Source organism: Panthera pardus, unplaced genomic scaffold, assembly GCF_024362965.1.
Source record: "Panthera pardus isolate Hobbes unplaced genomic scaffold, ASM2436296v1 HiC_scaffold_8, whole genome shotgun sequence".
Classification (NCBI taxonomy): domain Eukaryota; kingdom Metazoa; phylum Chordata; class Mammalia; order Carnivora; family Felidae; genus Panthera; species Panthera pardus.
Window position 1 is genome coordinate 48988939 of NW_026527013.1, and position 18710 is coordinate 49007648.

General features: G+C 41.5%; 1 protein-coding gene across 4 annotated transcripts in view; it reads left to right on the forward strand.

Moving 5' to 3' along the window:
• The first annotated feature begins 2208 nt into the window (after positions 1–2208).
• Positions 2209–18710, forward strand: part of GRM7 (glutamate metabotropic receptor 7) — an 876035-nt gene continuing 859533 nt past the window's right edge. For 2 of the 4 annotated variants that reach the window (XM_053897751.1, XM_019428303.2), the window contains exon 1: positions 2209–3047. In XM_053897751.1, the coding sequence (XP_053753726.1) occupies positions 2529–3047 (519 nt within the window). In that variant the 5' untranslated portion in view covers positions 2209–2528. The remainder of the gene's footprint in view (positions 3048–18710) is intronic. The other 2 variants (XM_019428301.2, XM_019428302.2) reach the window with 1 other exon arrangement.

The following is an 18710-nucleotide window of genomic DNA, read 5'->3' on the forward strand; positions in this document are numbered from 1 at the left end:
TCTTCCCTCTCTTATATCTCTTGTTATAGGATTCAGATATCTCTCTGTTTATGTGGAAGCTCCTAGCACAGTTACAGGCTTATATCCTTACAGCTTCAGGACTGATAGGAAAGAATGGGGGCTGTGACAGTATAAGGTTGTAGCAGGTGCATCCCATTTAAGACTGATTGATACATTGTATACAAAAATAGATCAGTATATTAATTGCAACACTGTTTACTTGAAGACCATATAATGTTGTGTTCTTTAAAAATAAGAATAGTGTAACATTTTCCATAAGATACACTTGAAGTAGTTTGAGGAAAGGAGGCCCCCTTGTTTTTCTCTAACTCACTCACAGATTGTCTATTGGATAGTGGTAACCCTGTTATACTATAGTAGGTGCTGCAGCCAAAGTCAAGGGATTAGCCATGCATAGCTCTGGTTGGGCTCTATTATCATCCTTGCACTCATCACAATAGCCAGTCACCAGTCCTAAATTGTAAGATAGTGGGTCCATTCTCAAATCATAAGTATGAAACATGGAGGAAGGGCCTATCCAAAAAGAAACTGATAGCTTGGACTGTCCCTATAAGGGAGAGGAATAGATGGTAAGCAAGGAAAAAAAAAGTCCTCTATAGCAGGAAATGTTTGTAATGTTCTTTGGAGATCAAAAAACTGGTCTCCTATGCAGAAAGCAGTAGAGGATATTGGCTTAAAAAGAGCCCCATGGCCAAAGAGATATGGCCTGTTTTAACAGAGGATTTGGGATAACATGGAGAGCATCCTGTTCAATCTCACTATTTCACACATTATTTCTTGTCTAAAACCTAGACAAGAAAACAGAAATGCTGAGTACACACAGGTAGTTGGAGACAGAGACAACCCACTACCAGTCTTCTGACCTTGTATTGTGTGTGTGTATGTGTGTGTTATGTTGTTTGTTTTTTGTACCAGGACATTTTTCTTACAACAGTAACAACAACAGCAACCAGTATAGCCTTGCTTCTGGTATTCTCTCCATTCTCAAATCTGTATAATATATTTTTGCTGCATTCCAACAGAAAACCTCAGCAAGAAAGGAGTTAACCATCCTGAGTCCCTTCTGGTACCAAGGACAGAGACATTATCCTTTCTTCATATAAGAACTAGGGCCACCTGTTGCTTTAATAGCCAAAGTTCGGTCTCAGCCAGCAGGAGAGGACACCTTTGAAAATCAGCTTTCTAACTGCACTGCAGCCTGTCCTGGTATCCTGATTTAGCTACCAAATCTCCAGCCAGAAAAAGAGAGAAAGGTATCTGGATCATCTGGGAGACTTCTACCTGCCTTTCTTTCTTCCTCCTACTGTCACCTCTTTCCTGCTGTTTCCTGCCTGCAAAAACCTGTCAGCAGTCCAGAAACATCTTTGGAAAAGGGTAGGAGGGAGCCTTATACCTGTCAGCACCAGAGAAGAAAGTGCGCTTTGCAGAGTTCTCAGTTGTTACATCTCTGGCGATGATAGAATGAAAAGAGGGGAGTCCGAGGTTTCCACCACAGATTTGCTAGAGACCTCAGTTAGTTCATCATTGTCTGCCCCCCAGTAACCCTTGAAGACCAGGGTGCACTTACATTCCTAACGTTTCTTGGCGTGTTTTCCTAAGAGCTTGTCCGGTGCCTGGTTCCTACCCCCAACCCCCCCCCCCCCCCCCGCAAGAAGTCTCCGGGTAAAGGTTCTTTAAGTCATGAATCAGGCTCCTGTGTGTACGTGTGTCTTTCTTAAAAACTGGTCCAGACGGATTAGTAGTAGAGAGTGGGATCTCCCACCTCCCCTTCATCACTGCGTTCTCTACCTAGCAACTCGCTCGCAGTCTCAGGGATCTGACAGCCAGGGTTCGCGACCTCAGGGTTGGGAGCAGTCAGCACCAGACATCCCTGCCCCCTCCTGGGGTTGCTGCCACCCGTGCCTAGAATGTGCCAGTGGGTGCAGGCGGGCGAGCTGGACGCTTCTACCTTAAGACGGGAGTTCAGCCCTCGCCTGAGACCTGCAATCCTCAGATTCCCTGGGGACCGCGAAACTCCCAGTCGGAGGCACTCCCTGCTTTGCCGCCCACCCATTCCCCCCTCCTTACCTCAGCACGCAGCCCCTCCCTGCGTGATGATGCAAACCAGTGGGGAGGACGGGCTCTGGGAAGGGTGGGGAGTGTCGGAGAGCTAGCGAAGGAGGGAGGGAGTGGGAGGAGGAGGAGAGGGAGCCGAACGACCATTTAAAGCGATAGCAATCCTTGCCCTCTCCCCAGTGCTGGGTTGTTGGAGAGCGCGAGCGGCAAGCCGGGGAGCGCGAGCGCGGCGCGCGGGCCGGCGAACCCGCGAGCGCACGGAGCCCCAATCTGGCAGGCGCCGCGGGACCCCCCATCTTCTCTGGCTGCCCCTCCCCGGGCGCCCCCACCCTCCGTGCCTGCAGGAGTCTCAGGGCTTCCCCGGAGGACCTCACCCCAAGGGGCCCGGACCCCGGCGAGCCCGCCACCATCCCCTCCAGTGCTGCCGCCACCACCGCAGCAGCCGGAGCAGCATGGTCCAGCTGGGGAAGCTGCTCCGCGTCCTGACTTTGATGAAGTTCCCCTGCTGCGTGCTGGAGGTGCTCCTGTGCGCGCTGGCGGCGGCGGCGCGCGGCCAGGAGATGTACGCCCCGCACTCTATCCGGATCGAGGGGGACGTCACCCTCGGGGGGCTGTTCCCGGTGCATGCCAAGGGTCCTAGCGGAGTGCCCTGCGGCGACATCAAGAGGGAGAACGGGATCCACAGGCTGGAAGCGATGCTCTACGCCCTGGACCAGATCAACAGCGATCCCAACCTGCTGCCCAACGTGACGCTGGGCGCGCGGATCCTGGACACTTGTTCCAGGGACACTTACGCGCTCGAACAGTCGCTCACTTTCGTCCAGGCGCTCATCCAGAAGGACACCTCCGACGTGCGCTGCACCAACGGCGAGCCTCCGGTTTTCGTCAAGCCGGAGAAAGTAGTTGGAGTGATTGGGGCTTCAGGGAGTTCGGTCTCCATCATGGTAGCCAACATCCTGAGGCTCTTCCAGGTAGGGAGGCGCTCCCTCCGGGGCAGAGCGCGCTTTAGCTCCCCGCGCTCTTAATCCTAAAAGCTGGCTTGGACTCCAGGGGTGCGGGGTCAGGTCAGCCTTCTCGCAGTTTCACCCTGGAGATCCTGCGAATCCTTCCCACCCCACCCGAGGAGGTACCTTCCCTGCTTGGTTCATTTCCCTTCCATCTCTCCCCTGTCCGCGCTCCACTCCATCCGGCTTGACATCCTGGATTTATGGCCCCATTTACAAGAAGCAATCTGCGAAAAACAAGGCGATGATTTAAATGGGTTTGCATTAGAGTGAAATATGGTCCAAAAACAGGCTTGTAAAAGTGCCGGGCTCCTGTAAGAGCCGGTTGGGCTCGTGGAATATGAAAGATGAGAAGACGCCTCGAAACTGGGCATTTCTCAACTCCCCAGCTTCCCAGCCCCAAGCCACCCGGCAAGCCGCAGCTCGCTTGGAAAATTTCAAGAAGAGCTTAGGGAGGCACTTCTTAAACCGAGGGCTAGGTTTTCACCTACGCGTGGATGTCAATTGCCCATCTGTCTCGGGTTGGATCTCCCGACCTGTAGCCTGTCTCCGCGAGGGCTTTGGGGCGGAAGGCGCGGGGACGCTCCCCAAGTGGGGAGATGCCACCCGCAGACGTGACCCCCGGGTGATTTGCTCTGGGCAAGTGTTTGCACCGTCTAAATTGCATTTGCAGTCCGGCCACTGGCAGGAGCTGGGCGATCAGCTTTCTACTCCTGCCACTTCAGAGCCCAGAGATGAGCTCATGCTAACTGCGAAACAAAATCGCTTTCGCTGCCTCCGCCCTCCGCCCATCCTTCCCACGACCTCCCTACCACAGCCCCCCAACCCCTTCCCTCGGCTCCGAAAACGATTCCCGGAGCCAGGCGAGAAGGCGCCTGGAGGGAGGCACTAGGGTGCGCTGAGCAATGCCGGCCGCCCTCCTGCTCCGGGCGCCAGAGGGCAACGGCGAAAATGGGAGGAAGGCGGATCCGGGGCAGCTGAGCGGTGGGTTCTACTGCAGTGCTCTCTCTCCGCCCGCTCCCGCATTTTGTGCCCCGTGGCTCCTGTGCTGCATTGGGTATAAACTGATGCATTTTGGATTTTAAGAAATTGAGTTCCAGGGTCTGTGTGATTGTGGGTTCCCTTCTCCTTGTTTCCCCGTCTTTCTATTTCTTTTTTTCTCTTTCTCCCTTTGTGTTTTTCTTCTTCTCTCTCCCTCTTTCAGTTTCTGATTCTTTTCTCCCTCTCAACCCCCACCCCCAAGGTGTTTTTTTTTTTTTTTTTTTTTTTTTTCATCTCTGTTTGAGATGATCCTTTCCTAATGCACAGCTCTCTCCCTGCCAGGAAGTGCCCCAACCCAATTAATCCCTTCTCTAGATGTTCTGGCTAACCCTGGTGTCCTTATGCTCCCCATATCTAACGAATTGGCTCCCTTCCAAATGCTTTCCCAAAGGGCGTTGGGTTTCTGAAGGGGATTCCTTTTGAGATTCAAACTGTCACCACATCAGCACCTAGGAGTATGAAGTTTGTGTGTGAACTAGAAGGACAAGTGCCTGCCCAAGGCTGCAGCCTGGTATGGCCCCTCTGATCTTCTGAATATCCCTAACACTTCTGGAGTATGCTGTTGTGGGAGTCCCTAGATATCTGCAAACCCAAAAAAATGCTTTGGGGGCAGCCTTCATTCTGAGATGATGCTTTTGGGAAGAGGTTGGGTTATTGTCAGCCAAACCCAGAAGCACTTCCTTCCTGTCTGAGCTTAAAGCCAGGCAACTTAAGAGGGCAGTGCTGCAGGAGAAAGTGAAGTCAGAGATCACCTGGGAACCACTAGGGCCACTCGCAACCCTGTGAGCCCCGAGCCCCAGGGGTCGAAGGCATATTTGGTGTTTCACATGTTTAAATTATTTTGGTGCCTGTTCCTCTCTTCACTCAGAGCACTGGTAGTACTGCAGATGGGCCTGTTTGTCTGAAAAAGAGTGCAATGTTCAAGTCAGGAGAGGAATTGCAGAGCAGGCTGAAGGACTGTGTTTGCTGAGAAAGATTCCAGGGGGAGCTGATTCTTCCTCTGGTGTGTGAACCTGAGGCTCTTGTGAGCAAAAGAAATAGCTTGCCTTATTCCCCCATTCCCTGGGCTGGGAAGAAAAGGAACTGAATGCCAATGTTAGTGTGGGTTGGGACCACAACCATTCAGAGAAAACACTGTCATTTTCCTCTAATTTGCAAATTGCAGCTATTCATGTTGGATTGAACAGCTGAGGGAAAAAGAGCCCCCAGTTTTCACCTGCATTTATGGAGAAGAGGCTGGGTAGCAGGAAGAATGCACCAACTTGTGGCTTGTGCTACAAGCCGGGTATAACTCTTGGTGTGGGTATCCTGCTTCACCATTGCCCCTGTTGGAATATATAGCTATATATTCCAACAGTCTCTCCCAGTAGGCTTTTTTTTTTTCTTTTGCACGTGATTGTAGGAGCTCTGGGCATGCAAGTCTAATCCCTAGTTTCCCAGCTTCTGTAAGCCTACAAAATGAATAGAGAGAATAGTGGTACACAGACCCATTGTTCCAAAGCACAATCAATTTAGAGAGAGAGGGAAAGAACTGTAGGTGAATCTTCTCTGGGACTGCAGGGTTCAGCTCAATTAAGATTGTCCTATATAAAAGAAGCTCCTGTAAATGATTGAATTCTTAGCTCTCCAGAGATTTGAGTTTTCTTTTCCAGGGCCAGTAGGTTGCTGTGGGAACCATGCCAAACGTATCATTTGAGATAAAAAATTACGGTGAGATAAGCTTCTAGGCTGGAGGAAGGAATACTTAGTGACTTAGTGACTTAAGTACTACACACTGGGGGTGGGGGACAGGAAGGAGTAATGAGATAGTAATAAAAGTAACTAATGTTGTTGTCAGAAAAAACTGGAATGAAGTTCTTTCCTGAAAATTAGGACCTGGGCAAGAATGACTCCTCAGATATAAATAGTGTCTATGACTTTGAATTTTCATTTGCCTGCTGGTCTACCAGACCAAAGATGTCAGCTGAGCAAGTCTTCTCTCTCTCTCTCTCTCTCTCTCTCTCTCTCTCTCTCTCTGTTCTCTGTATGCACACTGAATTGATTAGTAAGTGACATGTCAGAGGACAGGAATGATGTCCACTGGGTCTTTCAAATCTAGGAATTTGAGGCTAATGAAATTAGTGTGTGGCCAGGGCTCTGCCAACAAGAATTAAGTCACTGCAACCACCCTGCAATGCATTTTCAGCCTCAGAGAAACATCAGGGAGGAATTTCTGGAGATTTGTTTCTGAGCCTGTACAAAATAATACTCTCCTAATGCTAAGAAAGATTAAATGTAAATTAATTTTGACTATGAGTAACATATTTAAAAAATAATCACAGAGTGGGGATGGCTTAAAGTAGAGAGCTTATATAATATGGTGTCCAAAGGATAAATCTCCCCTGACCACTGTTTTATGGGCTATAAGTAAGATATATTATAGTGGAAAGTAATAGGCATGTTTTTATTCAAGGCTTCTCTGTTATTGACTTGAGAGCAAACACTCTGAGAGTATAAATTACTCTTGCTACATCCTGACTCTGAATGAACAATATTTCATGGCCAGTGACATGGTCTAAGCCATAGACTTGGAATTGAATGGCATCTGTTTCAGTTGCTTTGTTCCTTCAAAAGCAACTAGATGGAAAAAGTGGCCAACTTGACTCTTGCTGGAGCATATTGCAGATCTCAACCTGTGGACTTCATACCATAAATGAAATACATTTGTAAATTTCTAAATGTCGTCCTTCTGTTCATTGAAGCTTGAACATAATCTCAAACTTCCAGGGCATTTTACATATACATACCTAGTTTTCTTCTTCCTTCTTTCTTTTGCTCCCTCTTTTCTCTCTTTCTGTCCATCTTACATAATTGGGTAGAACTGGGCACCTAGGATGATATGGTATTACTATAGTAGGAATTTTTTTTAAACAACTCTAACCTACTCTTTTTAAAATTTCATAAATACAGGTGTCAGTGCCATTTGGAATAGGCTCTATAACAATCTCTGCCTCCACATTTACTGTGTTTCAGGAAATTTACCTAACAGATGGTGAGTGGGCAATTTTTAAAAGGGGCATTTTTGAAAAGAGCAGAGAGGGAAGGAATAGAGGCAGGCACATACTATATTTGAAGATACCTCCACGTTTATATTTTATGTATACAGGCCCATAAGATTAAGATGTCTTTGGGAATTTTTCTCTTCAAAAATAATGGAAATAATGATGGCCTTTGCTTCGTTTTCATAAATTCTTAGAGTATAACAAACCATAAATGCTCCATTTCCTATATATATAGGTTGTGTCATGGCCTTAAAAGACAATAGCCAGATTACACAAAGTGCACTCCAATCTCATTCCTGCCATTCATTAGTCTTGTTACCCTAAATAAATTGATTATTTTTTCCAGGCCTCAGTTACTTCATCTGATTTTTTTTTTCTTTAAAAATAAATGTTTCTAAGTCTTTAATCTCTTCAGGTCATAGTTTGCTTGGAGAAAACCCGCTCTTGTCCAAACTCTATGAGGTCATATTTCTGGCTCCCACTTTGAACTTTGAGCGAGTTTGGGGGAACTTTTAAAGAATATTTTCACCGGTATCTTAATATCAGTCTAGCTCATTTCTCATATTCAGACTTTTCCCCCTTTTTCTTTTGCTGGTGTGCTTCTTAGTCATGTATATATATCAAGGCTGGTGTTGAGGAAAATGACCTTCTGGGTTGGCTTACTGCATGGTCAGAAGACCTGGGACAGGGAGCAGAAACTGTGGAATTTATAGAGGCAGATATAGCTTTCATTATCCAGTGCTGTCCCCTTTCATCTTGCAAAAACACCAGGCTTTCTTTTGGAAAACTGCCAAATAAGGACTTCCTGCCTCCTCCCTGGCCCAAATAACTGAACTCAAGCAAAGCAGGTGATGGGTTCAGGTGTAGGCATCTGACCTTGGCCAGAATCCTCCCCAAGACTTTTCTGTCAGAGGAAAATGGGAAAATTGGCTCCTCTCTCTGGAATTTCTAAGCTGGGGAAAAAACAACTCTGGGACTCCCAGTGGCCATTCAACACAAGACAAGACTTTCTGTAGAATAAAGTCATACAGAGGTAGGCAGGGTTGAGTAATGGAGAGAAAGCCTGAGCCCTGTTGATATTCTGAAACTCTCAAACCCAACTCTATCTGAATCAGCTGAATCCCTGAACTTTCAGCACTTGTTCTTAAAATAAATTAATTAATCAAAATTCCTTCTACTATTTCCAGTTTGTTTTCAGCTATGTGCAGTTAAAAGTCTCCTAGCCAGGGGCTCCTGGGTGGATTAGTCGGTTAAGCATCTGACTTTGGCTGAGGTCATAATCTTGCAGTCATGAGTTCGAGCCCCGCATCTGGCTCTCTGCTGACAGCTTGGAGCCTAGAGCCTACTTCAGATTCTTTGTCTCCCTCTCCTTCTAACCCTCCCCTGATTGCGCACTTCCTGTCTCTCTCTCTCTCAATAATAAACACTAAAAAACAAAAACAAAACAAAAACAAAAACAAACAAAAACAAAACAACAAAAAAAAAACCCAACAGCCTCCTAGCCAAAACAAGCGATTTCTTAGCTTAGTGTAAGGCTTGCTGATTGGCATCCATTAAGTGAGAAATAATATAAGATATTTTCTTTACATTAAATATAATCCTTCTAGCGCAGGTTTGGGATATTCAGAACTCTGCATTCTTCCCTCTCTTCTCAACATTTGCTTTATTAACATGAAGCATTTGTTATCCCATCTTGATGCAATTGAAAGAGAAGGTGAACACTTCTGATGTGGAGTGCAGCATATAGGCCTCCTATTTGGAAGCTTTAGAACCATCCTTGCTTCCCTTCATTACAGCAAATCTTTTGTTGATGTCTCCAGGGAAGAGCAGCATTTTCCTGGCATAATGGAGTACAAAATGCATTAAACTCCTGGGTCACTCTACAGTAAGCATCAAGCCTAACTACTTGTCTTCCCCTTTTACTTAAAGTAGACAAAAAAGAACAGTCACAAACACATTTTTCCAACAACTAACCTGTATATGTGACTACTGTTTAGAAGACAGTTATGCAACATACATTCAGACCAATGAATTCATGGACCTTTTGTCAAATGACACAGTAAATATATGTATTTTACGCACCTAACAAAAGCAAAACAAAATCTTTGTTCAGGTAAATATCTGAGAAGAATATTATGGCAGCATTTATGATTATGATATTTCCATGTTTGACAAGTAACTTCCTTTCAATTATATTTACTGCTAAATGTTTCTTGAATCAAGTTATTACATTATGAGGTCAAAAATAAAATAATGTGAAGTTACAATATAGTATACATATCTGTTTTATGAGAACCAAAGCTCTAATTTCTTTTCAATAACAGTAGTAGTAACCACATTAATAATTTGATCTTTGCTAGGAGCCATTATGCCATGCACTATAAATACTTTATCTCATTTAGTTCTTACAATAGTTCTGCAAAAGGCATATTATCATCCCCACCGTACAGCTGAAGAAAGTGATTCTCATAGCCCCAAGTCACATGACTGGTAAGTGGCAAAATCTAGATTCACACTCAGGTTTATCTGACAGTACCCTTGTTGTCAACCACTACGAATGCTGTTCAACTCTTGCACAAATGCAGAAATACTTAAAATAATTATAATTCACCTACCCTGAAACTGTGATGAAATTTGAAGACATCAAAGTGGCTGATTGCTTAACCACACCTATTTCCAGAAAGAAATAATATTTTATTTCAGTTCTACAATGAGATTAATTCTATAGGTCTGTTAAAACTTGAGCACACAAATCCTCACCCCCAAATGAAATATGGTTGTTGTCTATTATTCAACAGGTAGCCCTGTATGTAGGAAATAAATACATAGTAGACTGTCCATGCAAATAAAAGAGAAAAGACGTGGTTTTTTTTGGTCCTGATTCAGTGCCCATCATTATGGATTATGATGGCTCTTTCTGAACTTTATTTCATTCACTCTACTCTTTCTACAAACCTCAAGTGGGAAAATCCATCATTCAGATATATGTGCAAAGTGAGCGGACTGTATTAATACAATTGCTGAAAGTCAAGTTGATAGAGCACAGGAAATACATCCTAATAAATGCAACATTAATGTTTATGTGGGCCGTAGAGTGAGGGGAAGGAGAATTTTCAGTTTAATGGATTATTTTGCCTCTTGCTATGAAAGTGCTACAGCTAAATAGTTTTATAATTGGTCATTTACAGAACTCTCCATCTCTGGATGTTGTGCTCTCTCTCTTCTGTGGCTGCCAATCCTTTCTCTTGTTCTTGTTGGAAGATAGCAACGAAGCCACTTCAAGGGCTCAGCCTGCTTTTCTACCTTACTGTTTAGATGAAAATATTTCCATTTGTTAAAGTACTACTTAAAAATTTTTATTGGGTTTTAAACTTGACTGTGTTCTGAATGTAGTAGCACAGGCAGACATAATGCGGGATGTTTTCCTGGAGAAAACTTACTTTTATCAAAGGAGTCATCAGAATTTTCATGTAGGGGTGAAGAATAAAATTCTGGGGTTAGGTTTGAATTTAAATTCATCCTCACTACTTTTTACCAGTCTCACCTTGATCAAACAGGTACATTTCTTATCAACTTTCTTATATTTGAAATGGGAGTGATACAAGTATACTTGTCTGATAAGTAATTGTAAAGATTGCACAAAATAAGCATGGAAATATTTTAGCACTGAGTTTAGCATGTGATGAGTGTTCAATACATTTAAAAGCTGTTATTTTATTATTATTATGCTATTATTACTAAATATAACTATTTCTTAAATGTCACTATTGCTAAATTTACTGTAAAATTACCATAATAATCCATGCTGGATTTCACTCTTTTTGTTCCTTTGTTTAAATGGAAAATATTACACACACACACACACACACACACACACACACACACACACACAGTGAGAACACATTAGTAGTATTATTCAGTGGAGTGAGAATTTCTATGGCTGTGATTAAGGTGAACAAGGAATGCCATGAACTTATATACCAGACAGGCTAAGAATAGTGGGCTATGGGGTTTGTCAGCCCCAAGTTTGAAGTCCACTGTGACCTTTTTGTAGCCATACAACCTTGAGGAACTTACTTAAACTTTTTGAGTTCTACCACTGGTTTCCTCATCTGTATTTTTTTCCAGAAATATTTATTAAGCATCCCTCTTGTGCACTGTTCTTTGTGCTTGGACATATCAGTGACTAAAAGAGACAAGTGTGCTCTCTCTCTCCTCTCTCTCCCCCTCCCTTCTGTCTTTCCTCCCCTATCCTCTTCCCTTTCTCCTATCTCTACTCTTATGTCAGCTTACACTCTCATGTGGAAACAGATAGATGTGATAAATAAGTCCTACAGTATGGTAGTTGATGAACCCTATGGAATATGGAAAAGAACATGAAGCATGCTGAGGAATGTTGGGTTGGTAGTCCTGGGGGGTGTACAGGTGGGTTCTATTTTTAACTATGGTAGTCAGGGTGGATTTCATAAGGTGACAGTTGAGTAAAGACTTGAAGTGAGGGAATTGTCAGAATGGATTAGGGGAAGACCATCCCCTGCCAGCCGGAACAACCAGTGCCAGAACACTAAGGCAGAAATATGCCTGACAGGTTGGAGGAACATCGAAGATGCCACTATGACTGAGTAAGTCAGGAAGAGAAAGGGAAAGCAAGAGGGCTTGAGATTAGAGATATGACAGGGCAGTTTGGGAAGCCTTGATAGTCGTTGGAAGCCATCACATGTATTTTGTCTTACCATAAGTGTAGGCAGTGAGTGGTGGGATTTTAGCATGATGCGTCTGTTGGTTTAAAACAATGTCATCTGTGGTATTGAGGATGGGGGAAAGAGTGGAATTAGGGATAATTTCAGGAGGTGATTACAGGTGCTTAAGAGATGACTGGTGGTGGCTTGGGCCAGGATTTTAGCAGCAGATGATTCAAGAAGTGATACATTTGGAAGATGGTGACACTATTTCCTGGTAAATAGAATGGGAGATGTGAAAGGAAGAAAAGGGACAAGGTGAATCCAAGACATGGGGCCTGAGCAAGTGGAAAGGTGGGATTATTATCACTTCAGATGGAAGAGGTTTGGAGTGGAGCACATCTGGGGGATCAAAGATCAGATCTGGAGGTAGAAGGTTTGAGAAATTTTTTGACATCCAAGTAGAGATGCTGAATGCACAGTTGGATATACAAGTCTGCAGTTATGAAGAAAAACCTAAACTAGAGATACATTTTCATAAAACGGAGATAACTAAGAATGACTACATGGGAATACTGTTTTAAAGATTAAATGAAATAATGCGGTTAACACTGTGTATTCCCCCCAAATTTAATAACTACTAGCTAAAGACAATTGTCTGAAATGAAAAAAAAATCCTATAGTTTTTGCAGTAGAACTGAACAAAGTGATGTCACAGTCATTTTAACAGTATTTGTGACACAATTGTTTTAAGTCAATTTATATAACATAAAAGTTGGGGATTTGCATCACTGGTATACAGTTGACCCTTAAACAATGTAGGAGTCAAAGGTACTGACCCCCACACAGTTGAAAATCCACACTGAGCTTTTGAGTCCCCTAAAAGTTAATAGCCTACCTTTGACCTGAAGCCTTAGTGATGACATAGACATTTAATTCACACATAGTTTGGTTTTTTTATATGTATTATGCACTGTATACTTAGGATAAAGTAAGCTAGAGAAAATAAAATATTACTACGAAAAATCATAAGGAAGAGAAAAGACATTTACAGGACTGTACTGTATTCATTGAAAAACCCCATATATAAGAGGACGTACACAGTTTAAACCCATGTTGTTCAAAGGTCAGTTGTATAGGAGAGTTTAAGCAGAGACCCAGGTATTCAAGGAAAAATAATGGGCCTGTCTTATAATATCCTTATGGGTACAGACTTTGATCACTTCATTGGGCATCTCATATCTTCCATTCACTTTGCTATTGAATACACGGTGGGGAAAATTTGATCTTACTGGTTTTGAGCTCCCTTTAGGTTTTTACAAATCGTTTAACAACCTTTGTAGCTTAACCAAAATTCTGTTCCTTATTCATTTGATTATCGGATACTGGTCTAAGCATGTCCTTATACTAAAAAATGCATGACCATGTTGTCTCTACACATCTATAATTGTATTTTAACACTGTCATTATGTAAGCTATATTTTAATGGCAATTATAACAAATTTTATATCAACACATCCGTTTCTAGTGTTCAGGGGGAGAGCAGCATGTAGTAAATTTTATCAAAATATAGCATCTGAAGAACAGAACAGAGGGTAATTGTGTAATTCTGTATTCACTATAATTAAGTTCAGTGGAGTTGGCATAATAGAATTAAGATGAAAAAAAAAAAAAAAACAACAAAAAACCCAACATTGAGGCACCATGGCTCCCTGTCATAACACACCCTTTTCACATCAGAGAACATACACTTGGCGTCTTTCTTTTTCTTTTTTTAATATGAAATTTATTGTCATACGTCGCTCCTCATCAGGGAAATACAAATCAAAACCACACTTAGCATATTTCTATACAGAAATGGAGAAAGGAAGAGGCCAGAGGATGAATGGCAGACACTAAAAGAGCGGGATTATGAAAAACAACGTAGCAATGAAATATTGCTTCTGGATTTGGTAGGTGGGGAAAATCTACTAGCATGTATGCCTGCTGGGACCACATTTTCTGGAACACTTAAACCCAATGTCAAATATGCTGTCTCATCTTCCTTGTAAATAGGGATGTATCTTTGCTTCCTGTTTCTTGAAAATGGGTTGTAAAGATTATCACAAGAACTGTACCATATGATAAAAGTACATTGTTTTGAAATGACTGACACTCTGTCAGGTGTCACACTCCAAGTTTGCTGTCTCTTTCTCTTAGACTTATTTTAGTTTGCAGTATGGGACTGGGTAATGGGAAAGATCACTGGAATTTTTATGTCTTCAGAAGGCAGTGTAGCATAATGGTTAAGATTGTAGGCACTGGACGTAGGTTATATTCCTGCTTTCCACTTGCTAACTATATTAGCTTGGTCAGTTTAGCTGATTATCTGCCCCTCAGTGTTCCCATCTATAAGGTGACGATAATATTCCATCCTCTTAGTACTGTCTTCAAGATTAAATGAAATTACCCATGCCAAGCACTTAATACAATGGCTAGAGCACAGCAAGGTCTATTTATCAACATTATCATCATCATCATCATCACCATGCCAGGTACTATCTCTCCAATGCATCATTTCATTATCTCCTCCCCGCCATTTCTATTTCTGCCATGTTTCTATATAAGAGTAGGGTCGTGACAGAGCTTTTCCTTCCACTGGTATCTGATCGTTAGTCCTCAAGGTGGATGGATTTGGAGACAGCATACTGCTGCTCATTGAAACAATTCCTGTTTTGGAAAGGGTAGTTGGATGTTGAGGCCAAGGAATTTTCTGTTTTCATCCGGGAGACTAAAGAAATATTCAGGCCTCAGAAGAGAAGTCAGGCAAAGGGCAAAATGATTATTTTCATACTTTAGTGATTAAGCACAAGTCAGGCAGACTGAATTTGAACTCCTTTCCATTGTGTATTGACAGTGAGATGTTAGGTGTTTTTTGCAACTCCTGTGAGTTTACAGTTGATAAAAATAATAATATTAGGACCTACTGTATAGCATCATTGTAGTAAGTGAATAAAGCATTTAGCATGTTTTTGGCATACAGTAATCAGTTAATACTTATTAACTTCCACAAATACTATCAGTACTACTAATATTATTAAGTAGTTGAACAAATCTGATGTCCTTCCTTTTCTTAAGTTGAACATAATTATTTGAATAATCACCTTACGTTTATTAAGGAGTGCTTATAAAGCCTCATGAACCCCAGAGGTCCTTCAGCTTTTCTCCTCATCAGACCTGTCCTGGAGGGGTGGAGTCAACACCATCCCATCACTGCCATCATTGTCACTTAACTAACCATACTGAACACTTTCTGTGTGCTGGGCACCAAACTTGGCCCTGTATGTGTACTATATCATGTTGTTCTCACATTCAGGTGGGAGACCTGATTATCATCATCCCTACTTTACAGATAAAGACACTGAGGTGTTAAAAAAATAAGCATTTTGACTCACAGCAAGAGATGGAGCTGATATTTAAACCTCTGTCTCTCTGACCTCAATGACCTGTAAATTTTATTATACTGCATCCTGGTAAAAAAAATATGATTCCAGCCACTTAGGTAAGAGAAGTCTTGATCCTCATATTCCTATATATCCCATGCTGTCCTTGCCTCAGTACTAGTTGGGGGAGGAAGGGCCCTTTTCAAAGACCAGTCAAAGGGAAATTACTCCCTTTTGCCTTTCTTGAATCAATTAACCAATATTTTATTTCCTTAAGAATCCCCACATGTTACTTTTGGTACTTACCTTGGCCTCTTAGCATTCTTACATTCTATACATGACTCATCCACTCTATTACATGTTAATTTATTTGAGGTCAAGTGTAGGGTCTTATCCTGAAATGCAGTTTTATCCCAGTAGTGTCCAACTCTGTGCTTTTCTTTTTATAGTTTTATAGTGCATCTGCAAATATTTCTTTGAGTTTTGTTGAATTGTGCTCATCAATAGTGCATTAAAAGTTATATACAGAGATCTTCCTTATAAAGAAAACCTTCTAAATAACTTTCTAGCTGGTTCTTTTTATAGCATTATTCTAGAAATTATAATCTTCAGGTTGCTTTGTTTTTAGAGTAAGTACTTCATGTTACCTTATTTTAACATATAATAACATAGCTCTATTGTCTATATCAAACCTATGAGTCTTCACTGGCTTGTAACTTCGCTTGTTGATTGTTGTTGATTTTTCCATTTACAGTGACATAATGTGGTCCTGTCATGGGTGGGGCTGGGTTGGAAGATACATCTAAGAGCCACAGATTGGTTTTCTAAAGAATTAACATAAAGAACTAGAGTTCCTTTCATATTTTGCAGAATCAAGAATTTCATTTTTATAATTTTGTTCATTAAAGAAGTATGGCACTATTTTCAAAATACTATCCTAATTTGCTAATCTTCTTCTCCTTAGTCTTAATGAGAAGAGAGTAGGCTGAAATGAAGAAGGTCACTATGACCATTGGAACCACTGAGGTAGGAGTTAGTCACTGAGTTTTGTTTTCATCTCTCCTCTGTTAGCTTATTTCTTCAGAGCTTACTAGGTGCAAGGTACTTAACTAACCATTGTAAATGGGTTGCTTCATGATCCCCTGATAGTGAAACAGGAAAGATATGTATTATTATGATCCCCCATAGTGCACATATGGAACAGAACCTCAGAGGTAGTATTTGCTCATTAAAATATGGTAGAAGTGGAACTTGGATTCAGGTCTGTTTGACTCCCAAATCAGTGATTTTTAATTAAGGTTATATAACCTTGTGTGTTACTAGATTGTTTCCAAAATTCTCTCAGCTCTAACTTTTTATAGTTAAGTGTTTGATTGCAAGTTTAACAGGGGTGAGGAGAGGTAGGGCGGAATTCCAGAATATTGAATGTTTTTTTCTTCATATATATCTCTATATAGGTGTATATATACACACCCATATATATATATGGATATATATATATATATATATATATATATATATGGGTGTGTATATATATATAATGTATAAAATTATTCATATTTAAGAACAGTTTTAAATTGAGGAAATATATGTATTTATATTTAAATTTTGGCTTCTTCTAGCCAGTAGCAAATGAAATTATTAGCACAGATAGCACAGATATACACACAGCAGAGAAATAGCCAATCAGATTTAATTCAGTAGCTTGCTTTTTTTTTTTTTTTTTTTTTTTGGTAGATTTGTGTGTTGTGATTTTATATCTGCAGGTAATTTGTTGAAGGAAATATTTCTACCACTTTACACAAAACTAAATTCATTTAACAATACAGTGTCAAATGTCTTAGTACATCTTTAATCTTTAATGTCATCAGATATATAGAATTATAGACATACCCCAAAGAAATAATTTGAAGATGTAATTACTTGAATTTCCCTTATACCTATTTACTTTTGTGAATTAAAAAACTATATATTTAATTGTATTTATCTGTTTCTCTGAAGATGGAAAATACTGACTGAAACACAAAAAGTTAAAAGATATTATATAAAATTACAAAAACTGAGAAAATGTCAAAGAAATAAGCTTTTTTTAAAAAAAAATAAAACTTCTTCCTGTGGAGCCTAATGCAGGGCTGGAACTCACAAACTATGATATCATGATCTGAGCTAAAAGCAAGAGTCAGACCCTTAACCAAAGGAGTCACCCAGCCACCCCAAAGAATTGAACTTCTAAACAGTGTTTTTGTGTGTGTGTGTGTGTGAGTGAGTGTGTAGTATTTCTTCTTCTGAAGGAATTAATCTCAAAGCTCTACTAAGACTTTTCAGAGACCCATTTAATGAGCAACTATTTTGTGCCTGAGACTGCACTCTGCACTAGAGATTCTAGAATAATGATAGTAATAACAATAATAAAAATATAAATTTTCAAAGACCTTCCTTCCAAGTAAAGTCCACTGGGCAAACAGAGTGAGCCTCACATTAAAAATGGCAGTGATTCTCAAACATTAATGTGCTGAAGAATCATGGCAGGCATGCTGACCAGTCCAGTTCTTTGTGTGTGTGTGTGTGTGTGTGTGTGTGTGTGTGTGTGTGTGTGAGTTTATTTTTGAAAGAGAGAAAGAACAAGCTCGGGAGGGGCAAAGAGCAAAGGAGACAGAGGATCTGAAGCGGGCTGTGCGCTGAAAGCAGAGAGCTCCATGTGGGGCTCAAATTCACAAACTGTGAGATCATGACCTGAGCTGAAGTTGGACTCTTAAACCAACTGAGCCACCCAGCTGTCCCAAACCAGGCTGATTCTTGATCCCCTTCTCCAGTTGGTCAGGTATGAGGTCTAGGTAACTCTATCTTTAGTGAGCACCTCCAGGAGAGTCTAAGATGGATGTTCCCAGCTGTCCTCAGTCTTCAGTGAGCATCAGATTTGCTTGAGAGTATTGTTAAGAAAGATTGCTGGGCTCTACCTCTACACTTTCTGGATCGGTAGGTTTATATTTCTAATCATTCCTTAGTTGTTGCTGACATTGCTATCGAAGGGACCACACTTCAAGAACCACTTATCACTTGTTTATTGAAAACATGCCTCACAATTCTGTAGTATAGGATTGTGTGTGCAGTGAAAGAGACATGCACAAAGACACATGGAGGCAAGGGGACTCCACCCCAATTGGTCGAAGGTAACAATAGTAGCTAGAATTGATTGACTCAGGAAAGGTTATAAGAACTTGCTCATTTAATCCTTTCAATAGAGTATGTAGGGGCTACTTCATGTCCCCGTGTCCTAAACTGGCAGGAAGCAGATTAAGAGTTCAAATCTAGGAAGTCTGATTCCAGAACCCACATTCTTAACCATTCATAAAGGTTGTCAGTGAAGGCCTTCTGGCCTCCAAGTGTAGATAGGAGGATGAGTGGACACAAATCCAGTACTCATCTGGCGTGTGTGTTGTAGGAGGT